We start from the raw sequence: 21,000 nt of genomic DNA on the forward strand, positions 1-21,000 counted from the left end.
GTCACCCGTTGGGACCTGCGCCAGTCGCAGCCTCGATGCTGACCAGCACCGGTGAGCACGCAATGCGTATGATGGATTGCGAACACCGAACCACGTCTCGAATGGTGGCCCTGGCAGAGAAACCGCCGTCATATCGATATCAAAACATCTGGTGATGATTGTCCATGTCCCTTTTTGGCCGCGTACGCTGCTCCTTTTTTTTTTCTTCCCCCCACGGGGACATGGTGGTTCTTCGACGGGAGACCCTCTCAGGAGCGACCATGAACGACCCCGACTCGAGGGCGGTCCGCGGGACCCTCCGAAACTGGCCGACACAACCCATTTCGGGCGTTGGTGTGCCCGACATCGCTGATAACAGGCTCGACCAACATGGCTGCCATGACTGCACCACGACTGCATGCCACTGGACAGCTGTAGTCGAAGTCAAGGGCCTGACAGTCAATGGCAGCAGCCATCAACCCTCCGCTAAACCTGCTCATCCCGTCCCCATCCCCCCGGATGTTGCTTCCCCGTGACCTGACCCATAAAACGTCGCCGCTCACTCTCAGACGCCCCCTTTTCTCTAGACAGTCCAACTGTCCACGCGTACCCCTCAATCCCATCTCCACCCGAGCATCGCCATCTCCAGCCTTCAATTGCCTCAATAGCATCAGCCATCAGACACTTGTCTTGGCCACCACCATTCCAACACTTGTCCCTTCAACGTCCTCTTTATTGTCGCCATCATCGTTATCGTGTTCTCGCCGTAGAGGTTTGCATCGTTGTTGCCCCGCTAGCCTGCAGATTCTTCAAGCTTCACCGTAGCCATCGTTTGTCGTTTGTCGTGTTGTTATCATCGTCGTCATCATGGCCGTCGGTCTCTCGTACCAGCCCCAGGTTCCCATCACTGCTCGCCCCCAGTACGAGAGTCACCACTTTGATGACCTCGTGCTGGCCCTCAAGGACGTCCTCGGTCCCTCGTCGGGCCTTGACTCCAAGGATGTCGACCTCAACTCCATCATGAGCCTCATGGAGAAGTACGACGCAGCAGAAGAAGGGTGGGTGCCGTTCGCAATGGCGGACCCTGAGATTCCCTATACTAGAAACCTTGTCGACGAAGGAAATGGGAAGAGCAACCTGGTGAGCTTGATCCTTCCTGACCAGCACCGCATCGCTTGATTTGGTCCCTTGACGCATGCCTTCCATGTCGCTGGCCACTGACACCGTTCCTCTACGGCAGCTGGTCCTCGTATGGACACCCGGCAAGGGCAGCCCCATACACGACCATGGCAACGCCCACTGCGTCATGAAGATTCTCCGCGGCAGCCTGACGGAAACGAGATATGAATTCCCCGACTCGGACCGGGCACAGCCGATGCGCATGCTGTCTGAACGAACATCGAAAGAGAATGATGTGGCATACATGGCCGACGAGCTGGGCTTGCACAAGGTAGAGAATAGGGGTGAAGACTATGCCATCTCCCTACACTGTAGGTTACCATAGCCCCTGAATCCAGCCTTGCCTCTGGCACCTGGTCAGCCTTGCGGCAAGGCTGTGTTCGACCCCGAGGCTGACCCCCGGTATCAGTGTACACCCCGCCCAACGTTGCCAGATCAGGTTGCAACACTTTCAACCCGATCACAGGCAAGAAGAGCCATGTGCCCAAGTGTGGATATTACTCCAAGTACAAGCAGCGCGTGGAGAAGGTGTAGAGTTGTCTTCCCATCGTGAGCTTGGGTCGACCACTTGGTAGGACCAGGCTAGGCCAGCCCCGTGTGCTGGCACATGAGTTTGAGCACTTGCCCATGCGCCAGAAGGCGCTTTGTTTCGAACGAAGGAATATTGAGCGTGCAACTGCCGCACGGCCTACAGGCCAGATTGAATTTTGGGCATCTTTGTATCGGCGTTTGGGATCATCAAGACTGATGAAGTACCGTCCTTTTCGTTGAAATCGGACCTTGAGTACAGCCATGTTTGAGAACTTTAGGATAGTGACGGTGGAGTGTTCCTTGATGGGTTGGTAGTAAAAGAATAGCGCAGTCAACACTGAAACAAAGCGAAATGTTGTGTACAAACCACATAGAAGTGAACAGTATCAAAGTGACAATGGCGACATCAACGTCGATGACTGAGACGACTTGCATTGAGTTCTGCAGAGTACTGTCCCCCCGAGGGGCCTCTTGGGTCTTATTGCGCCAGATGCCCCCAGACAATGTGCCTCTCGCCATGCCCAAAAACGGCATGGTGCGATTGAATCATCGAGCACGCCATCAACTCCAGGCGCGATTGGCTCTCTGGCGCCGTGAATCAGGAGCGCTGGCCGAGTGCCATGGCGCCGCCTGATCACGTCTTACCGAGCCGTTGCGCGACCCGCGAGCAGCCGTCCGACAGCCGTGCTCTGTCGGCCTTGTTAGCCTGCCTGCCAGCCCGCCTACCAGCCCGCCTACCAGCTTACATACACAAATGGCTGCTTCTCGACTACATGGCTTCAAGTCTGGTGAAGATGATACATGGCTATACATCTGAGATAGACAATCGATGATGTTTTACGAGAATAACAGGATGGTAGCTCAGGGATGTGTGTGTGTGAACACGTAGGGTTCGATTCCCAACTACCTAGGGATTGTGGTTTGTCCAACAAGCTGAAAATGAGACGCACGAACTCCTATGTACCTACACACTTCGATGCAGTGTGCCTTCGCACCTGTTATTTCCAAAGAGCTGTAGTGTAGAGTCTTTAGGCCAGAAATTCAGAAGTGACATCGCCAGTTAATACCCATAATACGGCTTGAGGTAGGTTTATTCCGCAGCACTCGTCTACAAGACAGTATCTAACCATGACCTCCAGGCGACAAACCAAGGCTGCTAGCATGCCAGCCACGCAGTCACAACCACCCAGTCTCCACCAAGACCAGTGAGGAAGAAGTTCGTCCCGTTACAAAATGTCGGACCAGGCCCCATCCCCTCCGAGCCCGCCACCTTCGCACTGGGAACCCATCGACGACCGCCTCCTAGAGGAAATATACGCCGCGGACCAGGCAATCTACCCAGCCCCCCTCCTGACCTATGAGCGCCTGAAGAGCTGGGCCGCCGCCTGCCCGGAGTTGTGCATCTGCCTGCGCCGGCACGGCTCCGAGCCCCCGGCACAGGGCGTGGTCATCGTGCTCCCGGTGAGGGAGGAGTATTGGGGGTGTCTCGTCGCAGGCGAGCTGAGGGAGCATGATGTCAAACCCAGGCACATGTTTCCTCCTAATGTGGCTGCTGCTTCTGCTGTTGGCGCTCATGTTTATTCCGAGAAGGTGAAGGTTGGGCTACACGTGTTCCATGTCGAGCGGTATTCTCCCTCCTCCGCAGGGGATGGCAGGAGGAGGATGCCCCCGTTCACCCCGGCCGCGCTGGAGGAGATTCGGTCCCGCGTCTGTGAGAGGTTCCCCTCGTGGGAGGTTGTGGGATACTCCGGTACGTGACACTCATCACCTACACACTGTCTCAAGGTTCGCAAGGGTGGAGGACAGGCGCGAAATAAATACACATGCAGACCAGCTGACACCGCAGCAACCCATCGTACAGCCCTGACCGCCACCCCGGAGGGCAACATGGCTTTCAGGCGGCTCGGCTTTACGTCTAGATACGTCGAGGCTAAGGCTGACGGCGACGAGGCCGAGATGCTGGTGCGTGAGGGCAACGACACATTCATCCCGTTGTAGCAGCCCCTCTGCAGCGAGCCTGTCCCACAGCAGCGGTTTTCTTACCGCAGACGTCCACACTGCCAGTTGAACTTAATCAACTCACTTGCGAAAACGCTTGGACCACTGCCATCCCACTCTCCGTCACAGCTATGATCATCAGACTGGACTGAATGTACAGGCAGGCAGAACAAGCGAGAGGCTTGCCTGTCGGTAGGGCGAAGGGATGCTCATGCTGCGACTACATGGCCATGCACAAGCCGGAGTACACTATTCCCAAGTAGTAACCTCGCAGAGTCTTTGCTCATCCATTCAATCTCGTGGTACAGAGAGGAAAAGCGCTGAAAATTACAGGAGCTTTGGCCCGCGTCGAAGTGCCCGTCACCCGACACGAAATCTCTGGATGTTGTCACTGGGAGGAAAGAAGCTAGCAGATGGCTTCAGAGCGTGCTTGTGGCAGAGTGGAGATTTTTCAATTGGCCCCGGATCCTGGACTAGACAGCCAGCCTGACGCTGTCGTGCAGAGATCAGCCTCGCAAAGAGTTCTTTGCAATATCGCAATGTCCTTCTTCTTTCTATACGGACATGTGATGCCAAACCCCGCAACTGCTTCCCAACCTTTGATGTGATGCCGTGATTCGCTTTGTACAGAGCATATAGTACATTAAACGTCGTTATATGGTCGTCGACTCCGTGGGTATCGTTTCCGCCTTTTTACTCGTTGATCTTGGCCAGGATGCTGCACATAGAGGTCAGCATTCCATCCTCTGCAACAGTGCTGGAGCGCCGGAGAGGCCGGTGCAAACTTACTCGCTGTCCCTGAACAGGGTGTACTCATCCTCGCCAACCTTGACGGGGGAGCCGCCAAACTAGACACAACCACGTCAGCAACAGGATCTCCCACAGCCAACCCAGCCTGCCATCTTCGAGAACGAAGAGCATTCCATATTTCGCTTGGGGTCCCGGGGTTCTCCTTACCGTGGGGATCAGCACCCGGTCGCCAGCCTGCACGCCCACGGGCAGCCTCTTGCCCTCCTTGTCCAGGGCACCGGGGCCGACGGCGAGGACCTTGGCCTCGTTGAGCTCCTTGACGCTCGACTCGGGCAGGAAGATGCCGGATGCGGTCTTGGTCTCGGCCTTGATGCGCTGGACCAGGACGCGGTCCAGGAGGGGCACGAGCGACTTGATGGATCGGATGGAGGTGGCCTTTTCGCGGTGGGCACAGTGTCAGCAAGAACCCTCTGCTCTCTGTCTTTCCCCCGAGCGGCGGTCATAGTGGGAGCGAGGGGAGCGAGGGATCGCCCGCCGTTGAGAAGAGAACTCGGGCAGGTTCGCGCGCGGGCAGGCGGCCCTTCGAAAGCTGAGCTCCGGGGGCCGGGCCTGCGCGGCAGCTCCCCGCCGATGTCCTTCGGGGACCAGCCCAAGTAGGTTTCAGAAAGCACTTACCATTTTGAAAGAAGAGAGTGAGCAAAGGCTGAAGGGCAGGCCGAACTCAATTGGCAGCGGGAACGGTGTGTATGCGGTTGCGAAGTTGGGCAGGAGAGACGGTCGAAGGTCCAAAAGTTCGAAGCGAGAGAGAAACAGCTAGAAAAAAGTTAATGACTAATGGGAGCCGAGGCCGAGACCGGCTCCTGATTGGTGGGCGAGCTCCACCCCCGTGTAAGTGAACGACCCCGTCTCCAGATCCCGGCCTGGACCTCCTTCCTTCGAGATAATGTTGCTGTGGAACATCATGGCGAAGTGCACCGTTCCGTCTCTTGCGCAAATCAAGAAGATGCATGGCCATTTTCCATGCCATAACTTGCTGCAATTGGGTGCTCAACGTCGTGGGCTGCGCTGCCACATGACAAAAGTCGAACAACATGCCATTCTATGTTCCGTCGGCCCAATGTATCACTGGTCGGTCAATCACAACTGGTTCACGTATCGAACAACAACCTGATGCATAAAACACCAACAGCCTACACATCGAGAGAAATTTTGAACGTGTATTTAAGTCTGATATCAGATAACTCGGGAAATCAGTTCCTCACTTGTACAGAAACATAACAGTGACGCTGGCACGCGGGTCCCCAGATCCAATCTGTCTATCCGCCCCTCCACCGAAATGCAAAACAATAATGACGCTGCCGACCATCTGTGGCCTGTAACCGTATGCGATAGTCTCCAAGCACCCCGGAACGCCATTATACACAGACTTCTTTCATGCCATTCCCTCCCAGCTTCTTCCTCTGTGGCGTAGCGCTCGCGAGCCCACGGCCGTCCCTCCTGTGATAGATGGCCTTCTTCGAGGATAGTCCAAGAATCCTCCAAATTTATGAGTCTTGGGTCCAGCGCCGCAGCATCCATTTTTGCCCCCAACTGATACTCCAGGCTCGGCGCTGGATGGTGTATTGAGTGATAGCCTGAGTCTCACCACGTGTCTTTCACGCTCCTCGACATTGATCCGCGACTGTCCAGCCTTCTCCTACTTGGTGGCGTTCGAGCTAGACGGGGGCTCCAAGACGTGCGTGTGATCGTCGGCCTTTATCACCTTCCCCTGTTCCAACTGCCGACAGATCACAGTGTTGCTCACCCAATTATCCTCAAGAATATCCTCCATGTTGGCCCGCTTCTTCGGGTCTATCTCAAGCATCCGACCAATGACATGGCGGCTTTCCCTTGGCAGCAGCCTCAGGATTCTCCAAGGGCCGCGAATTACCTCCTTTTTCTCGCCTGTCGACGTCGACGTCGACGCTTCGCCGGAAGGCTTCTCTTCGCGGTGAGAAGCCTTGTCGCCATTCTGGCCGGACTTGCCCTTGTCTTCAGGGTCGTGCGGGAACATGTCTCTCTGCGGCATGTCGTGCAATGCGCTTTCTGACTTGACTGGGGGCAGGATCAGCTTCTTTGGGTCGTGCCCAGGAGTCGGGTCTGCTGCAAAGAGTTTGTAGGAGTTGTCGGTCAGGCGCGGGACCTTCCAGGGAAACCTGCGCAAACTCATGCAGCAGTAGATGATGGCCAAGGACCATATGTCAACAGCCGCTGGGTCATATTTCCGCTCCTCGTAAACCTCCGGAGCAAGATATGGATCAGAGCCGACGATTCCTATGGTCAAGGTTAGCTGTAATTCTGAACGAGTGGGTAAAACACGGTAGCTCACCTGAAGCAAGAACAAGATTGTTCTCGAAAGGATATTTGAACACATGTGCACTGCCAAAGTCGATAATCTTCATGATGCCGTGTTCATTGACCACAACATTGTCGAGTTTCAAATCCCGGTGAGCAAGGCCCATGCTGTGCAAATATGTAACGCCGCTGAGGATCTGCAAGAAGCAACATGATACCTCTTCGCGTGACATCTTGCCCGTCATGACAATGGCAAACAGATCGTACGGCGCGTACTCCATGACCTCGAACCACTTGGTCTTTTCTTGTACAATGTCCAGGGTCTCGATGATATTCCCATGGTGCAGAGAAGATCCAATACAGTACTCAGCCGTCAGTTTCTTGACATATTCCTTTTCTGTCTCGTAGGAATGCCGTGGGCGGAATTCTTTCACCGCGAAGACGGTATTATCCTCGCTCCGCTTCATCAATCTCACCGAGCCACCAGCGCCGGAGCCGAGAACCTTGCCCAGCTTTCCATACTTGGACGTCAGGCCGTGGTCGTCACCAAACGGTATTTGCGAAGTTGATCTCGAGCCCGGTGGGGTTCTGTAACCTGAGCGAATGCTGGCCGCTGGGGACGCTGCTCGCTTCGCCTTGTGATGCCCGCCCATCTTGAAGAACCGCTTCAGATCTGACATAGAACCTTGGCGACTGTGTGTTGTCCCGTGGCTGTCTGTCTGGTACATGTCGCTATTCTTGCCCAGGGCACTCAGAAGTCCGGACGACTGCCGCTTCTCAGTAGACGTTTTTGGTAGGCTCAATGTCGACGAGCTGGGCGAAATCTTCCCCTTCTTACGGGAAAAGACGAATCTTGGCTCAATCTTCGCTTGGGGCTGGCGCTTGCTGGCGGCGTATGGGTTGTCGGCATCTCCAGATGGCGTGAAAGGGCGGGAGTAGAACGCTGAGGCACGATTTGGGCTGGATTCCCTCGACACTGGTAGTGACCCTGGGCCGACAGAAAACATGCCCTTCCTGTGGTCTGACGCACCCAGATACTCAGACGTAGATCGTTTTCCTTCTTCGGACGATTGTCGATGGGGAAGCCTCCTGGTAGCAGGTTGTGGGGACGTCTCTTGGCCAGACTCTTGTGGGGTGATGACATCGCGCTTGTGAGCCACCTTTTCTGAATCTCTAGCAGGATCGAGTGGCTTTGTTTCCGACGTGCCGTCCGTGCCTGCTGGTGTCAAAGGCGGCGATTGCACCTCGGCCCCTCTTGGTCCAAGGCGAGGAGAGGGGATACTTGTCGAACTTTGCGTCTGTTGTCGGCTGGCGTCTCTGGAATCGTCATCATGGGAGACAGTCTTAAGGGTGTGAATTAGTAAATTGCTATTCTGAAGGAGCGTATGCAGCAGCGAGAGAATAAGCAGCCAGAAGCAGGTTTTGTGGGCCAAGTCTGACGCGCCCGGGTCATATCGCCTTTGAGGCAACATGGACTGAGCATAGAATTGTGACTGTGAGGTAAAGTGAAGGTCGGGGCATGTGCAGGAGCCGAGAAATATCTTAACGTACTCTGGAGGCCGGCAACGAGTACGGCTCAAAGGCGAAATTGGTCATTCTCCGTTCTTGTAGACGGTGTCCCTGGAGCGACTTGGAAAGAGACCTGATATCCTCGGGCGTCACGAATTCACTGGCATTGTCGCCGCCAGGGGCTGCTGATTCAGACAAAGGATGATGTGGGTCGATTTCTTGGACGGTAGACTTGAATCGAACAGCAGGGCCAACATTGTCCTCTGAGGAGCGGTCGACGGCCGTATCGGGCGCAATTATGGGCGTAGGCACTTTTGCGGCGGACACGGGCTCGGGCTCGGGTTCGGGCGCAGGCGCGGGCGAGGGCGCATTGTTTGATGCGTCTGCAAGAAAAGGCAATCATCAGCACGGGTCAGGGCCGGGGCGAGGTTGAAACGGCCAAACACGGTGATGGAGGGCTGGCGAAGAAGGTTTGTTGCTGGCGAGGTGGTGGGGGCCGGCAGCAAACGGGCATCCGTCGAAGCCGGGGGCTAAAAAGCAGAGGGGCATTGAATGCCCACCCGTCCACGACCCTGCGCCTTTTGCTGCTTACCTTGGTGCTGTGAGTCGGGCATCTCGCCGTGCGCCTCTTGCGAGTGCGCCTCCATGGGCCTTCAGTGGAGGCCGATAAGAAGGAGAAAGGGGGCGGTCGAAGGGGGAGCGAGGGTGCTGGTGGGCCGACTTGGTGGTGCTGACGCTTGGAGTCGCTGGCGTTGATGGAAGATGAAGGTTGATCTGACTTGGACTTGAACGGGCGGGCTACGATGGAAAGGCGCGCAGGCGTGGTGGGGTACAAGAGTGGGACCAACTCGCACACACAGGGACAGGTACTTGTACAGAGGCGGCACGCTGACCCGGGCAGACAGGATTGGGCAGACCGACCTCGCCGCGAGGTTCCGGCCTCCTGGTGCCGGTCGACAAGAAGTGCTAGCGGACAGAATATGGCATGACTGATCGTACGCATGTACCTGTACGCCCGTACTGACACAGCGCAAAAGACGAGGCCGGGAGGACGGCAGCTCCGCCCCACCCTTTCACAAGCCACAAGAGACGGAAATAGCCATTGGGCTGGCTGGGCGACGAGGGCCTTCCTTCAGTAGTAAGGCTGAGCTTCCGTCCGTCTTATCTCGTCAGATCAGACTCACTTTGATCCAAACCCAGTCCGAAGCCAAAAGTCTGTGAGAATTGTCCAGATCCTCGAACCAGTTCGCCTGTCGGAGGTGCCGTGCATCTCGTCTGTGTGCTGCCTGCCTACCAACGGCCCTTGGATGAGTCGACGTGCTCGTGCTTTGACTTTGCGACTTACATCATAGCCTGGATAGAGTTTCGAGCCCGACAGTTTGGGATCTGGGCCTGTCTGTCATCGCTTAATGGCATGGGGACTGGTAACTCATCCAGGTTCAAATCCCATGCAACCTTGCGATGGTCGGCCAGGGTCTCAGATCTTATTAGGTCTTGCCCATGTGTTGCTGTGCCAGCCGGAGCATGCAGGGCGCATGAAGATACCTGGGCACTGCTGGGCACGTACGCTTCATTTGTTTAGGCCCAGTTGGCCGTCACAAATACACAAATACCATCTAGTCTACCTCGGTAACGGTCTTTGCGCGCGGAACGGCGACTTGCGCCCTGAGAAGGCCGTACCAGAACGCCGTCATCTTTCAGCCTGTGTAACTCAGACAGTCACAGGTGCGAGAACTTAGCTTAAACTAGATAGGCTCACCGGACTCGCACATCGGCCCGACCGCCAGCACTTAACCTGCGCTTCCGACACCAATGTGCAATGGCAGACCGTCTCAGCAGGCCCCGAGGTCATGATAACACAGGACGTGCTCCTTCTTGTGATTGTTGGATCAGCAAACCATACCCGGATGTGTGGGGTCCCTTCGACAGCACATTCTATCTACCTCTGCAGCCGTCCGAATCCAAAATTGGACCCCTGGCCCGTGATTCAAAACTTTCCCCGACGCTCGCTACCTGTAACACCCGGGCCTCGGTGGCCTCGGGCCTGACCAACGATGCGAATGACATGCGGATGACATATATGTTGACGTGGGACGGGCTAGCAGTACATGCGTCTTTTCCGGATAGCCAAGATATCCCTGCCCGCGGAAGAGGGCAGTCAGCTTCGCAGCACGGCTGGCATTTTGACATGTGTCGAGGCCGGATGAAAAGGTATCCTTCCGAACTCGCACATGCCCGGCCCCTTCTTAGCGAGCTCGCGCACGAGTTAGTCCTCCTTCTGATCTGCGACCAAGGCGGGCTTACCGTGCCTGGAGCGTGCAGTAAAGAATCCGTCCAAACGGGTCATCCAGTGCAACAAGCTCACGATCCAGAACCACAGAAATCTGCAGCTGCGACTGCCAGTATTTTGTACATGCATCTCGGCTCGAGAGTAGGCGTTGCTACTGCTACCTGGCAAGACCTTTATCCGAGCATATAGAAGCTGATGATCCAGTAAGTCTCACTGTGAGAGTCTCTGTACCTTTCGGCACCAGACGGGTGGGATTTCTTCCTTAATATATCCTGCTCAAACACTCGTACGTCCCAATGGGAGGTTCCGTGTGTCCTTTTGCAGCCAGAAGGCTTTGTATGTAGTCCCACAAATGTTACAATAGTGGCATAGCGCAAAGTCTCCAGCATCAAGGGGATTTTGGTCGCCTTGCCTCCTCCCACCCCGGGATGACCCAAACCTGAACGCCAGCTCTTTTTGATAGTAATTTACAGTCTTCTCATGCCACCACGTTGATTCCTATCGACCTAGCCTGGTAGATGATAGACTTGCAGAGCCCCTCGAGGGACAGGCCGGACAGCCGCAGCTCGGACTGCTTGACCTTCGCGATCTCGTAGACGTGCTTCAGGCTGACGGTGCCAGCGACCTCGTGGCCTGGCTTCGCGGCTCCCTTCCTCCTGCCTTTCTTGCCCATCGGCGCGTCTGCGGCGTTGAGGAGCAGCCAGGATGTCTGTGGCGTCCGCACCTCGAAGTGGAATGTCCGGTCCGGTCTGACGGTGACCCGCACGGGCAGTGGCGTGCCCGGATTGATGTGTCCCGTCCTTGCGTTGAACTCCTGGTGGTTCTCGTCAGTACGGACAGCTGGATTCGAGAGGAGCGGAGCCGCCATGCCTTGCAGAAGTCCATCGACTTGATACCTTTGCTGCCGAGGGCAGGTCCGACAGGCGGACTCGGGCTCGCCTGCCCTGCTCCGACGACGAGCTTGACGATCTGGTCGACAGCCGCACCTCCTCGCGCCTTGGACATCTTGGCTCGTCTTCGACACGCACGCGTTCAATCGTGGGTGCAGGGGGAGAAAGGCTGTGGATCGAGGTATCGGGTTGTTGAAAATTCGAGGCTTCAGGGCGTCCAGGGCTGCATTGATTGACCTCATGCACCCGCACCTAGCGTGCCTGGGGACCCCCTGGCGCTCCCGAGCCTGCCGGGCTGCAAGTGGACAGCGACCGCCGAAGCTTTGCGAGCGACGAGGAGCCTTGGGCGCATCGAGTGATCATCCTTGCCCTTTGTACAACTCACACTGTCACTGACCAGATCTGCGGGAGCGATCGACTTCTTATTCTGACGTTGTTCCAACTCCTTTCCAAATCAGAGGCACCTGCAAGAGAACCAACATTTATTACTGCCTCATCTGCACAACTCCGAGTTTGGTACCCGAACCCCACCACCACTCTCCCCTCGATACCTCCCTCCCAAGACCTGCATCAACTTCAACCAAAATGTTCAAGTGGGCGCAGAAGCAGTGAGTACTCTCCTCCACACCCCGAATTCTTCTCGGAAGATTGACACGAAATTCTGCAAGACTGGCCGATGTCGCCGGCACGAAAGAGCCCATCTACGGCCCCTCAGCCATCCGCAATGTCTCCGAGCAGGCCAAGACGACCCCCTACACCGAGCTGAAAAGAGATGACATGAAGTGGTACGCAATGAACACTACGAGTGTCGAGACCTTCAGCTTCTACCTCACGTCGGACAACGGCCATGCAGCGCTCGCTCAGGTCATCTATAGTAATGTGGCGTATGACGTGACCCAAGACCCCAAGGCTCGGTAGAGCTGTGCAGGAGCCTTGCTAACATGGGAACCTGGACAGCGGCATCCGCACAACCTGCCAGTTCAACTCCAAGATCTTCTACCCCGACGAGAAGAAGGACTTCCTGTGGTGCTCGACTCAGCTCAAGGATGTTGAGTTCAGCGAGGACAAGTGCAACTTCTACGCCCAGGACTGCGCAGTCGAGCTCTCGGCCGACGGCGAACACTACACCATCAAGTCGATGACAGACCAGAGGGCTATCGTCAACCTGACCATCCGGAAGGCGGCTCCCGGCTTCGTGTCCGGCAAGGATGGCAAGACTCTGTTCGGCACAGACCTGTCAAACCCATGGGGAAGCATGCGCCACGGCTTCTGGCCGAGGTGCACCGCCGAGGGCACCATCACCACGTCTGATGGGCCCATCGACTTCAAGGGCAAGGCCCTGTTCATCCATGCGCTTCAGGGGATGAAGCCACATCACGCCGCTGCGCGGTGGAACTACGTAAACTTCCAGGGGCCCAACGTGTCCGCAATCCTGATGGAGTACACCACGCCACCGTCGTACGGGTCGACAGAGGTAAATGTGGGCGGCATCGCAAAGGATGGCGAGATCATCGCCGCCGGATGCTCGAACACGGTCACACACACACGGATCAAGAAGGACACGGAGAACTCATGGCCTGAGCCGGAAGCCATCAAGTGCGACTGGAGTGGCACGACTAAGGACGGCAAGCCGGTCGTGGGACTTCTGGAGACGGACCTCGAGCAGCGCCTCGACAAGATCGATGTCATGGCCGAAGTCCCTGGTTTCGTGAAGCAGATCGTTGCCGGGGCTGCGGGCACAAAGCCGTACATCTACCAGGTAAGACGGACAACCATCGTGCCCGATCTCTCGGCTTCTGAACCCCGCTGACCGCCTCACAGTACATGCCGAGGCAGCACAAGGTGACCCTCAAGCTGAAGATTGGGGACACCGAAACTGTCGAAGAGGGCATCCTCTTCAGCGAAGCCACATTCATCTCCGAATAGAGGGCCAGAGGCTAGGGATGATATCATCAGACATAGATGGTTTTGGGTATCACAGAGCCGAGAAGGCGCGGTCTTAGAGGGTCATTTCAGGCGTTTGGGACACAGGGAAGGGCTTGCTAGAATTATGCTATGGTCTTGTAATTATGACAGTGGTAATCAGTGGGAGTAAACTGTCGCTTCATAGAGTAAGACAACTTTCGCAGCCCACTTTCTTTATGATTGCCTAAGGGAAAGTTTTCCGAAGTTTCGAAGTTGCATCGTCTTTAATATAGCACAATGCTCATTTTGGAGGGGTAAAGCTTATCTTATCGCAACCCCTGCCCCGCTTCCTTCCTCTGCTTGCCAAACAGGGAGTTTGGGACGTTCCCCCAAACTTCTGGTCCGCCACTGCCCGCTGGGCTGCCCGTTTATTTGGGCGCCGTGTCTTGGTGGTGCCCCTGTTTTGGGAAAGCCTCAACCTCCATCCCGTTCCAACCTTCCTCCTAACCCTGCCGACCCGCCGTTCCAATCACCAGAAGTGAGTGTCTCACCTCTCAACGGCCCACGATGCCTCCGACTATTCCTCAGCGTGGCGGCCCCTCCGGCTTGAAAGGGCGTCCTGGGACGGTCTCTGGAAAGACGGTCTTTGGCGCCAAGGGTGGCAAGCGTCACAGGTGAGTGCACCGCTGGACGTTCCACAACGACGGCGCTGCTAGTGAGGCACGGTCGGACAGCACTAATCACATCCCGCTCATTAGGAAAATCATCAAGGACAACATCCGTGGAATCAGCAAGTCAATCCCGGCCGTGGGCTCATTTTGGTGGCAGTTCTGCTAACGTGTCTTCTATTGTGCAGCTCGTCCTGACATCCGGTAAGTAAATGTGTGCATTTCATCACCACGACAACCCCTACTACCGCAAATATGATTCAGCGCCAGAAACTCTTGACTATAAACCCGTCGATGTGCAGAGATATCATCGCTTGTTGTTTATATGCGCTGACCAGAAACGCTTTACAGTCGGCTGGCTCGGCGTGGCGGCGTCAAGCGAATTTCAGCGGCGATCTATAACGACGTTCGTGCTGCTCTGATGGACAGACTCAGATTGGTACGTGACCGCTCAAGCCACCGCGGGTGATTCTATCAAGGATCATACGCTGGGCTGCTTTCTCGAAAATACTAACTTCTCGTGGACGTGAAGATCCTCCGTGACTGTGTCACGTATGTTGATTATAGACGTGCGAAAACTGTCACCGTCTATGATGTACGTCTTGAGCGGTGAAGGACCTTTGACTCGAGGAAGTGATTCTAATATGTAGCACAGGTCATCCACGCCTTGAAGCGCATCGGTCGACCGGTTTATGGGTTCGGTTCGTTCTTTCCAAACTCGACCCAGTAGCAACGCGAAATCCCTCTGCTTTACGAGACATCCTCGCTAACTCGAAGGGAGTAAATTCTCACTGACAAATTATGCAGACCCTGAGACTTACAAACCCATCAAGGTCAAGGCCCGACAAGCCACGGCCAACGACGATTGAGGCCGAAGCAGGGCTTCTTCTCGACGAGCAATTCATGTCTTGTCCTTGGTGGCTGCCCCGTGCTCTCCCATAGCCGGACGATGGAGCCCCGGACTTCTTGTTATTTCTTGTCTACTTACTACGATACCAAAAGGTTGCGTCTAGTCGTGCTGCATATGCCCAAGGGATTCGCGTTTTAAGGATACTTGTGGTTTGGCATGTCAGCTTTATTGGGTCTACGACGCTCGCGTCTTGTCACCACTCTGGAGGGATCAGAATATTCGTCATCTCTACTGTGGTCCATAGGGTTTGTCTTTTTTGGGAGCTTCGGTTCCATACTCAAAATCAATTCAGCGCTATTGCTCGAGGCAGAATATTACTTGACCGCGAAGATTAAAATATCTCGTATACGGGATTGTCACCCAAACGAGCAGAGGTGTCCCCACACAACGTGACAATAATATATGTTCCAGAAGACTGTGCAAAGACAGTTGCTGTCTTCAAATGATGCCCGTGACGTTTCTGGCACTGTCGATGCAGGCCTCTCTTTCCACCTCACTCTAACTCTTTCTCTCACTCATTTTCTCTTCAGTCGTGATTCCATGGGCGGAGCAAGTTAAAGAGGGTTTGATTACTCCGTTTAAGGACAAACTGATCGCTAAGCTCCGCTGCCTGCGGAAAAGACCCGCCGCGTTCAAGAAAAGAGAGGAATGGGGTATCATAAAGACTCCCTCGAGAGCCCAGTCCGGTCCTGCCATGCCCAGAGATCCAGCGAGTGCTCCGAGGCCACTCCAGTGATCTGCTAAGTCGTCGAAGCGAAAGTGGTATCATATGTGATTAAAATAAAAGGAGCGCATCGGTCAGTCCCCAAATGCCGTTCTCAACAACAGCGCCCGAGGTAAGGGGTTTTCCTTGGCACCCCCTTTCACCTCTTCCTCCTACCCCCCTCCCACTCGCCCAGGACCTTCTCCAGCGCCCCGGCTGCCTTCCTCTCGCCGTTGCGGAAGGGCTTGTTGAACATCTCGGGCAGCACCATGCGGCTGTTGGCATGCTCGGCGGCGAACCCGACCTCTGCGTCCCTGCCGCACCTCTCGCGCGTGACCCTGACCGCCTCCTGGAGCATGTCGGCGCCGACGCCCTTGCCGCGGTACCGGAGCTTTGTCGTCCACGCGCGGATGACGCCCTTGCCGCCGCGGAGGCCGTTCTGGCCGCCCCTCCTCTTCCTCGCGTGGTGGCCGCCCGCGGGCCCGCTGCCAGGCTCGAGCCGCAGGACCAGAGCGCCGACGAGCTCGGAGCCGAACCTGGTGCCGACGACGACGTCCTCGTCGCCCGTGTCGGGCGACACGAGCCAGTCCCACCCCAGGGACTCGGCGATCTGGATGTAGCCCGACGTCGCGAAGCGGATGGCCAGCAGGTAGGCCATGACCACGCCCGCGAAGAGGGTCATGGCGATGCCGACGTCCCGCTGGGGCTGGGGTTTCCTGGCCCAGGCGACCTGGTAGGTGAGCGCCAGGGACGCGACCAGGCCGGAAAGGAGAAGGGGGTGGAAGACGAGGCCCAGTGAGGCGCGCTGGCGCTGCTGGGCGATGGAGTCGGCGACGAGCTTGAGCGCCTCGACCTTGTCGTTGCGGGTGGTGAGGACGTCCAGGGACAGTGGCGGGATGTCGTCCAGGTTGGTCTGCGGTTGTGGTGATGACTCCTCGTTCGCGTGGGTGACATGCTTTGCGAGCGGCGATGAGGACGGTTGTGGTGCCAGACCTTGGTTGACGCCCACGGGCTCAAGCAATGGTGTGGAGACGTTGGACATGGCGGATGGTTGGAGAGCGAGGTTTGCTCTGAGAAATGTGAAGAAGGCTGCCAAGCAGGTTAGATATCTTGTCTGTCAAGTGATACACGACCAAACAGAGACAGGCAGCTGCAAGATGGAGAGGTGTGGTGGCTTGGTTTGATTCGCACAAAAATGTTGCAGGGCCAAGACGGCTGGCACTGGTGGTGGCCAAGCAAGCTTAAATAATTCAAAAAAAAAAAAAAAAGAACGGGACACGGGGGCAGCCAGGCACGGCGTGTAGGAATGCGTACGAAGTGGAACGTCCCGCTAGCGATGCCAAAGACGGACGAAGGTGTCCCAATCTCCTGGGAGGCATGGGTGCGAATGCACAGCTGATGGGGGCTGCTTGTCCGACTTGGGAAGGCCGCGATGCCTCGCCGACGGGGTCGCCATGCAATGCAAAGCCCACGTGCTGTAGAGCCAGTACCCTCACAGCATAGAGGCGCGCGACAGCAGGAAAAGGATGGGATAGTGGGGCAGGGGGCTTGAAGAGGAATAAGGGTCTTGCTTACCCGTGCTTGTTTTCAGGACTGGAACGACATCGTTGAGTCGGCCGGATATCGAGTTTGGGTAACAAGCGGCGCTCAGGTCGAGCTCGAAGTGGTGCAGCTGGGTGTAGGTGGCCATGTTGACCACGTTTCTTGGCCTCCAACGTGGCTCAACGGCACAAAGTCATTCGCCAATGCCGGAGACAGGCCCTCTGTCTCTGTAGACGGTAGCGTGCGGCCCAGGCCCTCGGGACCTGGATAGGTACCTAGGTAGTGCAATGGACAGAGCCTGGTCTGCCTGCAGCTCAGCTGTCAAGGAGGCCGTCCGCCAGCTGGTGGGTGTAACCCCGGAGAACAATGAGAAAATACCTAGGTAGCCTCTAGGGTGTATCGGAGAGGCTGTTGTCAGGGTCGGGCTAGTGTATATTGGCAGCCACCTGGGTCGGGAGGGCGAGGCAGCAATAAGAAGGCAGTACTGTAATGAGTCTGTCACATCCGAGTGCCTCTTCATATATGAGCCGATTGCATGAAAAAGGGCAGGCCAGACTCAGGTGCTTCCGAAACAGTCGATCTGGGGGAGGGAGGGACAGGCTTATGATGGCCGGAACAGCCGCGCGTCTGTTTCCTGATGGGTTTTCTCGGTAAGCTGGACCCACGAGTCCAGGATTTGTGGGCAGCCCCTTCGCCTTCAGTGATTGTCGAGCCGATGGAGCTTTAGGTCCCGCCTTGGATGGAGCCGAAGAGGGCTGGACAGGATTGTCGAAACAGGAGGCCGGGAGAGGGTGCTCATATGTGGGATTCCCTTTTGACCTTTGCTGGTCCGTATCAGATATCGTGCGTGCTCCAGCCCGCCAAGAATCCGACGTGCGCTGGCCCCGACCAACGGGAAGGCTGCGACGGATGAGATAAGAGAGATATGAAGATGACGACAGAATGGCTGGCCGCCAGTATCAGAATTAGCGGTGTTTTGTCGAGCTGCTGCTGCTGCCGCTGCTGTCGCACGGGTTGTCGATTGTCGTGCGTCTGCGTCTGGGCCTGCCGCTGCGTCTTGTATCCGTATCTGTATCCGTACCTGTGGGAGTGGGATGGGATGAGTGTCGGCGAGGTGCGTGTCGCTCGAGGCCATCAGCATCTGCGCAACACAACGCGTGGACCGAGGGTTGGTTGGCAGCAAAATGTGGATTGCCTGCTTCTATATAGGCCCAGGCTTGTCAGAGATCAGACACCAAACACCAGACGGCCAGGAAGCCAGGAAGCCAGGAAGCCTGTCAAGAAGGATCGATCCACACTACCCATCATCTCAAATCCATGTTGCTTGCACCGTACTATGTACATTGGCGGTCCCCAGTCTCATCAGTCCCGGTCCCAGTCGCCGGCCCAGTCCCACGCAGGGCGTGCAAAAAACTTCTTCCCAAGATGGATTCTGATAAGACGACGGGGCTTTGTGGCCTGTCAGGCTCGACCCAATGCCCGGCGGTGCTGATCAGGGGGCTTCCGTAGTTCCCCCCATCCGGTGGCACCCAGAACAGCCAGACGACGCAGCAAATTGCAAAAAAGCTGCTCGACTGGCCCGACTCGACGATGCTCGGCGAGTGGGAGCTGCGCGGCCATTCGCCTGTCCATTTTCCCACCCCGGTCCAATCCAGGCAAGCCCAGTCCAGCCATTCCGTTTTGTCGGTCATCTGAGATCGGCTCGGTGGGCCCCTGCTTGTCCCATTACAATCCGTTGTCTGGGACTGGCCCCCCAAGCAGAGCAGATCGCTGCTGCGCTGACTCCGGCCTAACCAAGCTGCTCCCTGCATCCACACCCCCTTCCCCAGACCCTACCCGGCCTTTTTGCTACCATGACAGCTGCTATTGACCCGCAAGCGTTGACGCCATGCTCAAACACGGCCATGTCTTCTTTCCTCTTGTTTATTAGCCTTCTAGGACTGGCACCAAGGAGTCAATGGCGTGGGGCTGGGCCTGCTCCAGCAAGCCGCTACTCGGGAGGTGGGCTGGCTTCCGGCGCCCGGGAGGACACCATGTGAAGGTTTTTTCGAGTGGCAGATGCGGCTGATTCTGACGCTATAGGCCTGTGGTATTGCGCCGTGCTCGGGTTAGTGTCACCCACACCACAAGAACCTGCTCAATGGCAACAGGCCCGTTGCCCAGCGGCGGGCGGTAGCGTGCTGCGTCGACGCCTCGGGGTGCCGCCTGGCTGGGCCCCGCCATGGGACATGTTGCAGCCACCAGCCGCTAGTGTCAGAGTATGCAGCAAGATATCCACTTCGGGGTCGTTTCCTGCGGCAGATTTCAGAATTGCCCTCATCGGACGAATGCCCCAACAGCTGTTCGTCAACCTCTGCTCTGCCCCACGCAGCCATGACGTTGCCCAGTGAGCCGACTACGACGCTCGCGAAAGCTTATCATGCGTTGAACGCACCCAGCGGGCTCCTCTCGTGCGCCGAACTCGAGCACGAGCATGACTGTGGGCACAATCAGAGATCGTCACGGGCTGGCACTCGGGGCGTGGAGCCTCGGCGGCCACGGACTAGGACGCTGAAAGAGTTGACAGCCGACAGCTTGCTTGCTGGATTCTCCGGCCCACACGCCGCAGACTGGGCTGGCCAAGAAGCGCGACCCGGCCAAGCCTCCAGCGGTCCAACCATGCCACCCGCGCACACTGGCGGAATGGGGTTGCATAAGGTTGAAACAACTCCTCCCGCCGCTGCTAACCCGGAACCACCCACTCAGACTTCTCGCCTGTTTCGCATAAAGCCGTTTGCAGATCCCCAGAACTCTTTCGGGCCTGGGCTGCAGATCTAGCCCAAAACCCGGGTGGACCACCGGCGGTGTAAGCTACGGGGCATCACGATACTTGCTGCCAGCTTTCTTGCTCTCGTGATGATTTGCGCACCACAATTGGGCTTGACAGTTCGCGTCGTGCCGGAGGAATGGTCGCCGTCGTCAATCACTCACGAGAGGCCCCGCTTGCTGCGATCAAGCAAGGGAAAACCCATCAACGGCAAATTCAACCCCGAAGTCAAAACATGAGTCCTCTCTCTCTCTGACTTTACGGCGGATGCCACGGGGTTACGGACTTCGGAATGCTACGTGCGACTGGGTGCCACATTCGAGCCGATGTGCCAGACTCACATGTCACTGATCGGATGTCATCATTTAAGCATCCATCACTTTAGCCGCTCATTGGCAGTGTGTATATTGCTTCCACTTGCGCCCGGTAGGCTACTGTCTGGGGTAGTGGTCGAAGGCTCTCCCTTGCAAAGCTTGATAAATCCATCCGTCATTCGGATGCCAGAGGCAGCAAATAAGAGCAAGACGGTCACGCCGGCCAGCAGGGCTGGACAAGCTCACAGATGAACTGCCGGTCATGTGCCGGCCGAGGTGCTAATATACGCAAAGTAGTCTACTGTAATGGAAACTCCAAACACAGTAGCAACTCTGGGCCATTTTGGGAAGGCGAGAGCGAGCCCCTTCCAGCCGGCCGGGCTGTCCTGGAGCGCACCGTGAGCCGTGGGCCGTCAGCAGGACAAACTCTGCCGGCGTATCTCTACGGCGATGCGGAATAGACGCGGAGACGAACAAATTGATTTATTGCCCTCGAGCTTGTGGCTCCTCAAAACGAAACGCACGAGGCCGTCTCGGGCGAGGCCTCGGTGCCCCACCCACTGCGGCTCTGCGTGGAAAGGCCGGGGTAGGAAGACCATCTCGACCGACCAGCCTATATCGCACCGAGATACTGGCAGTGATGATGCCTGCGGCCCTTGGCCAGCCTTGTGCAGAACCGGTTAGGCTGAACC

At 56.6% G+C, this 21,000-nt stretch overlaps 8 protein-coding genes across 8 annotated transcripts; 4 read left to right on the forward strand and 4 right to left on the reverse strand.

Annotated features, from left to right (window-relative positions):
• Positions 1-846: 846 nt before the first annotated feature.
• On the forward strand, positions 847-1,692 carry INS49_000502 (uncharacterized protein; the record flags this gene model as incomplete). The annotated part of the gene is made up of 3 exons (XM_043161339.1): positions 847-1,119; positions 1,220-1,469; positions 1,568-1,692. The coding sequence occupies 3 exons, from the start codon at positions 847-849 to the stop codon at positions 1,690-1,692; spliced, it is 648 nt and encodes a 215-aa protein (XP_043029845.1).
• Positions 1,693-2,922: 1,230 nt separating this feature from the next.
• On the forward strand, positions 2,923-3,687 carry INS49_000503 (uncharacterized protein; the record flags this gene model as incomplete). The annotated part of the gene is made up of 2 exons (XM_043161340.1): positions 2,923-3,439; positions 3,551-3,687. 2 exons carry the CDS (start codon positions 2,923-2,925, stop codon positions 3,685-3,687), a joined length of 654 nt encoding a protein of 217 aa, XP_043029846.1.
• Positions 3,688-4,380: 693 nt separating this feature from the next.
• INS49_000504 (uncharacterized protein) lies at positions 4,381-5,115 on the reverse strand (the record flags this gene model as incomplete). The annotated part of the gene is made up of 4 exons (XM_043161341.1): positions 4,381-4,405; positions 4,477-4,535; positions 4,645-4,872; positions 5,113-5,115. The coding sequence occupies 4 exons, from the start codon at positions 5,113-5,115 to the stop codon at positions 4,381-4,383; spliced, it is 315 nt and encodes a 104-aa protein (XP_043029847.1).
• A 1,018-nt stretch (positions 5,116-6,133) lies between these two features.
• Positions 6,134-8,927, reverse strand: INS49_000505 (uncharacterized protein; the record flags this gene model as incomplete). Its single annotated transcript, XM_043161342.1, has 4 exons — positions 6,134-6,750; positions 6,806-8,114; positions 8,323-8,663; positions 8,873-8,927. The coding sequence occupies 4 exons, from the start codon at positions 8,925-8,927 to the stop codon at positions 6,134-6,136; spliced, it is 2,322 nt and encodes a 773-aa protein (XP_043029848.1).
• A 2,121-nt stretch (positions 8,928-11,048) lies between these two features.
• INS49_000506 (uncharacterized protein) lies at positions 11,049-11,575 on the reverse strand (the record flags this gene model as incomplete). The annotated part of the gene is made up of 2 exons (XM_043161343.1): positions 11,049-11,384; positions 11,492-11,575. 2 exons carry the CDS (start codon positions 11,573-11,575, stop codon positions 11,049-11,051), a joined length of 420 nt encoding a protein of 139 aa, XP_043029849.1.
• Positions 11,576-12,045: 470 nt separating this feature from the next.
• INS49_000507 (uncharacterized protein) lies at positions 12,046-13,386 on the forward strand (the record flags this gene model as incomplete). Its single annotated transcript, XM_043161344.1, has 4 exons — positions 12,046-12,068; positions 12,129-12,344; positions 12,418-13,219; positions 13,282-13,386. The coding sequence occupies 4 exons, from the start codon at positions 12,046-12,048 to the stop codon at positions 13,384-13,386; spliced, it is 1,146 nt and encodes a 381-aa protein (XP_043029850.1).
• A 546-nt stretch (positions 13,387-13,932) lies between these two features.
• Positions 13,933-14,902, forward strand: INS49_000508 (uncharacterized protein; the record flags this gene model as incomplete). Its single annotated transcript, XM_043161345.1, has 6 exons — positions 13,933-14,039; positions 14,124-14,186; positions 14,385-14,472; positions 14,566-14,628; positions 14,689-14,734; positions 14,841-14,902. The coding sequence occupies 6 exons, from the start codon at positions 13,933-13,935 to the stop codon at positions 14,900-14,902; spliced, it is 429 nt and encodes a 142-aa protein (XP_043029851.1).
• A 904-nt stretch (positions 14,903-15,806) lies between these two features.
• On the reverse strand, positions 15,807-17,336 carry INS49_000509 (uncharacterized protein; the record flags this gene model as incomplete). Its single annotated transcript, XM_043161346.1, has 2 exons — positions 15,807-16,735; positions 17,222-17,336. 2 exons carry the CDS (start codon positions 17,334-17,336, stop codon positions 15,807-15,809), a joined length of 1,044 nt encoding a protein of 347 aa, XP_043029852.1.
• Positions 17,337-21,000: the final 3,664 nt, after the last annotated feature.

Source organism: Diaporthe citri, assembly GCF_014595645.1.
Source record: "Diaporthe citri strain NFHF-8-4 chromosome Unknown scaffold_1, whole genome shotgun sequence".
Classification (NCBI taxonomy): Eukaryota; Fungi; Ascomycota; class Sordariomycetes; order Diaporthales; family Diaporthaceae; genus Diaporthe; species Diaporthe citri.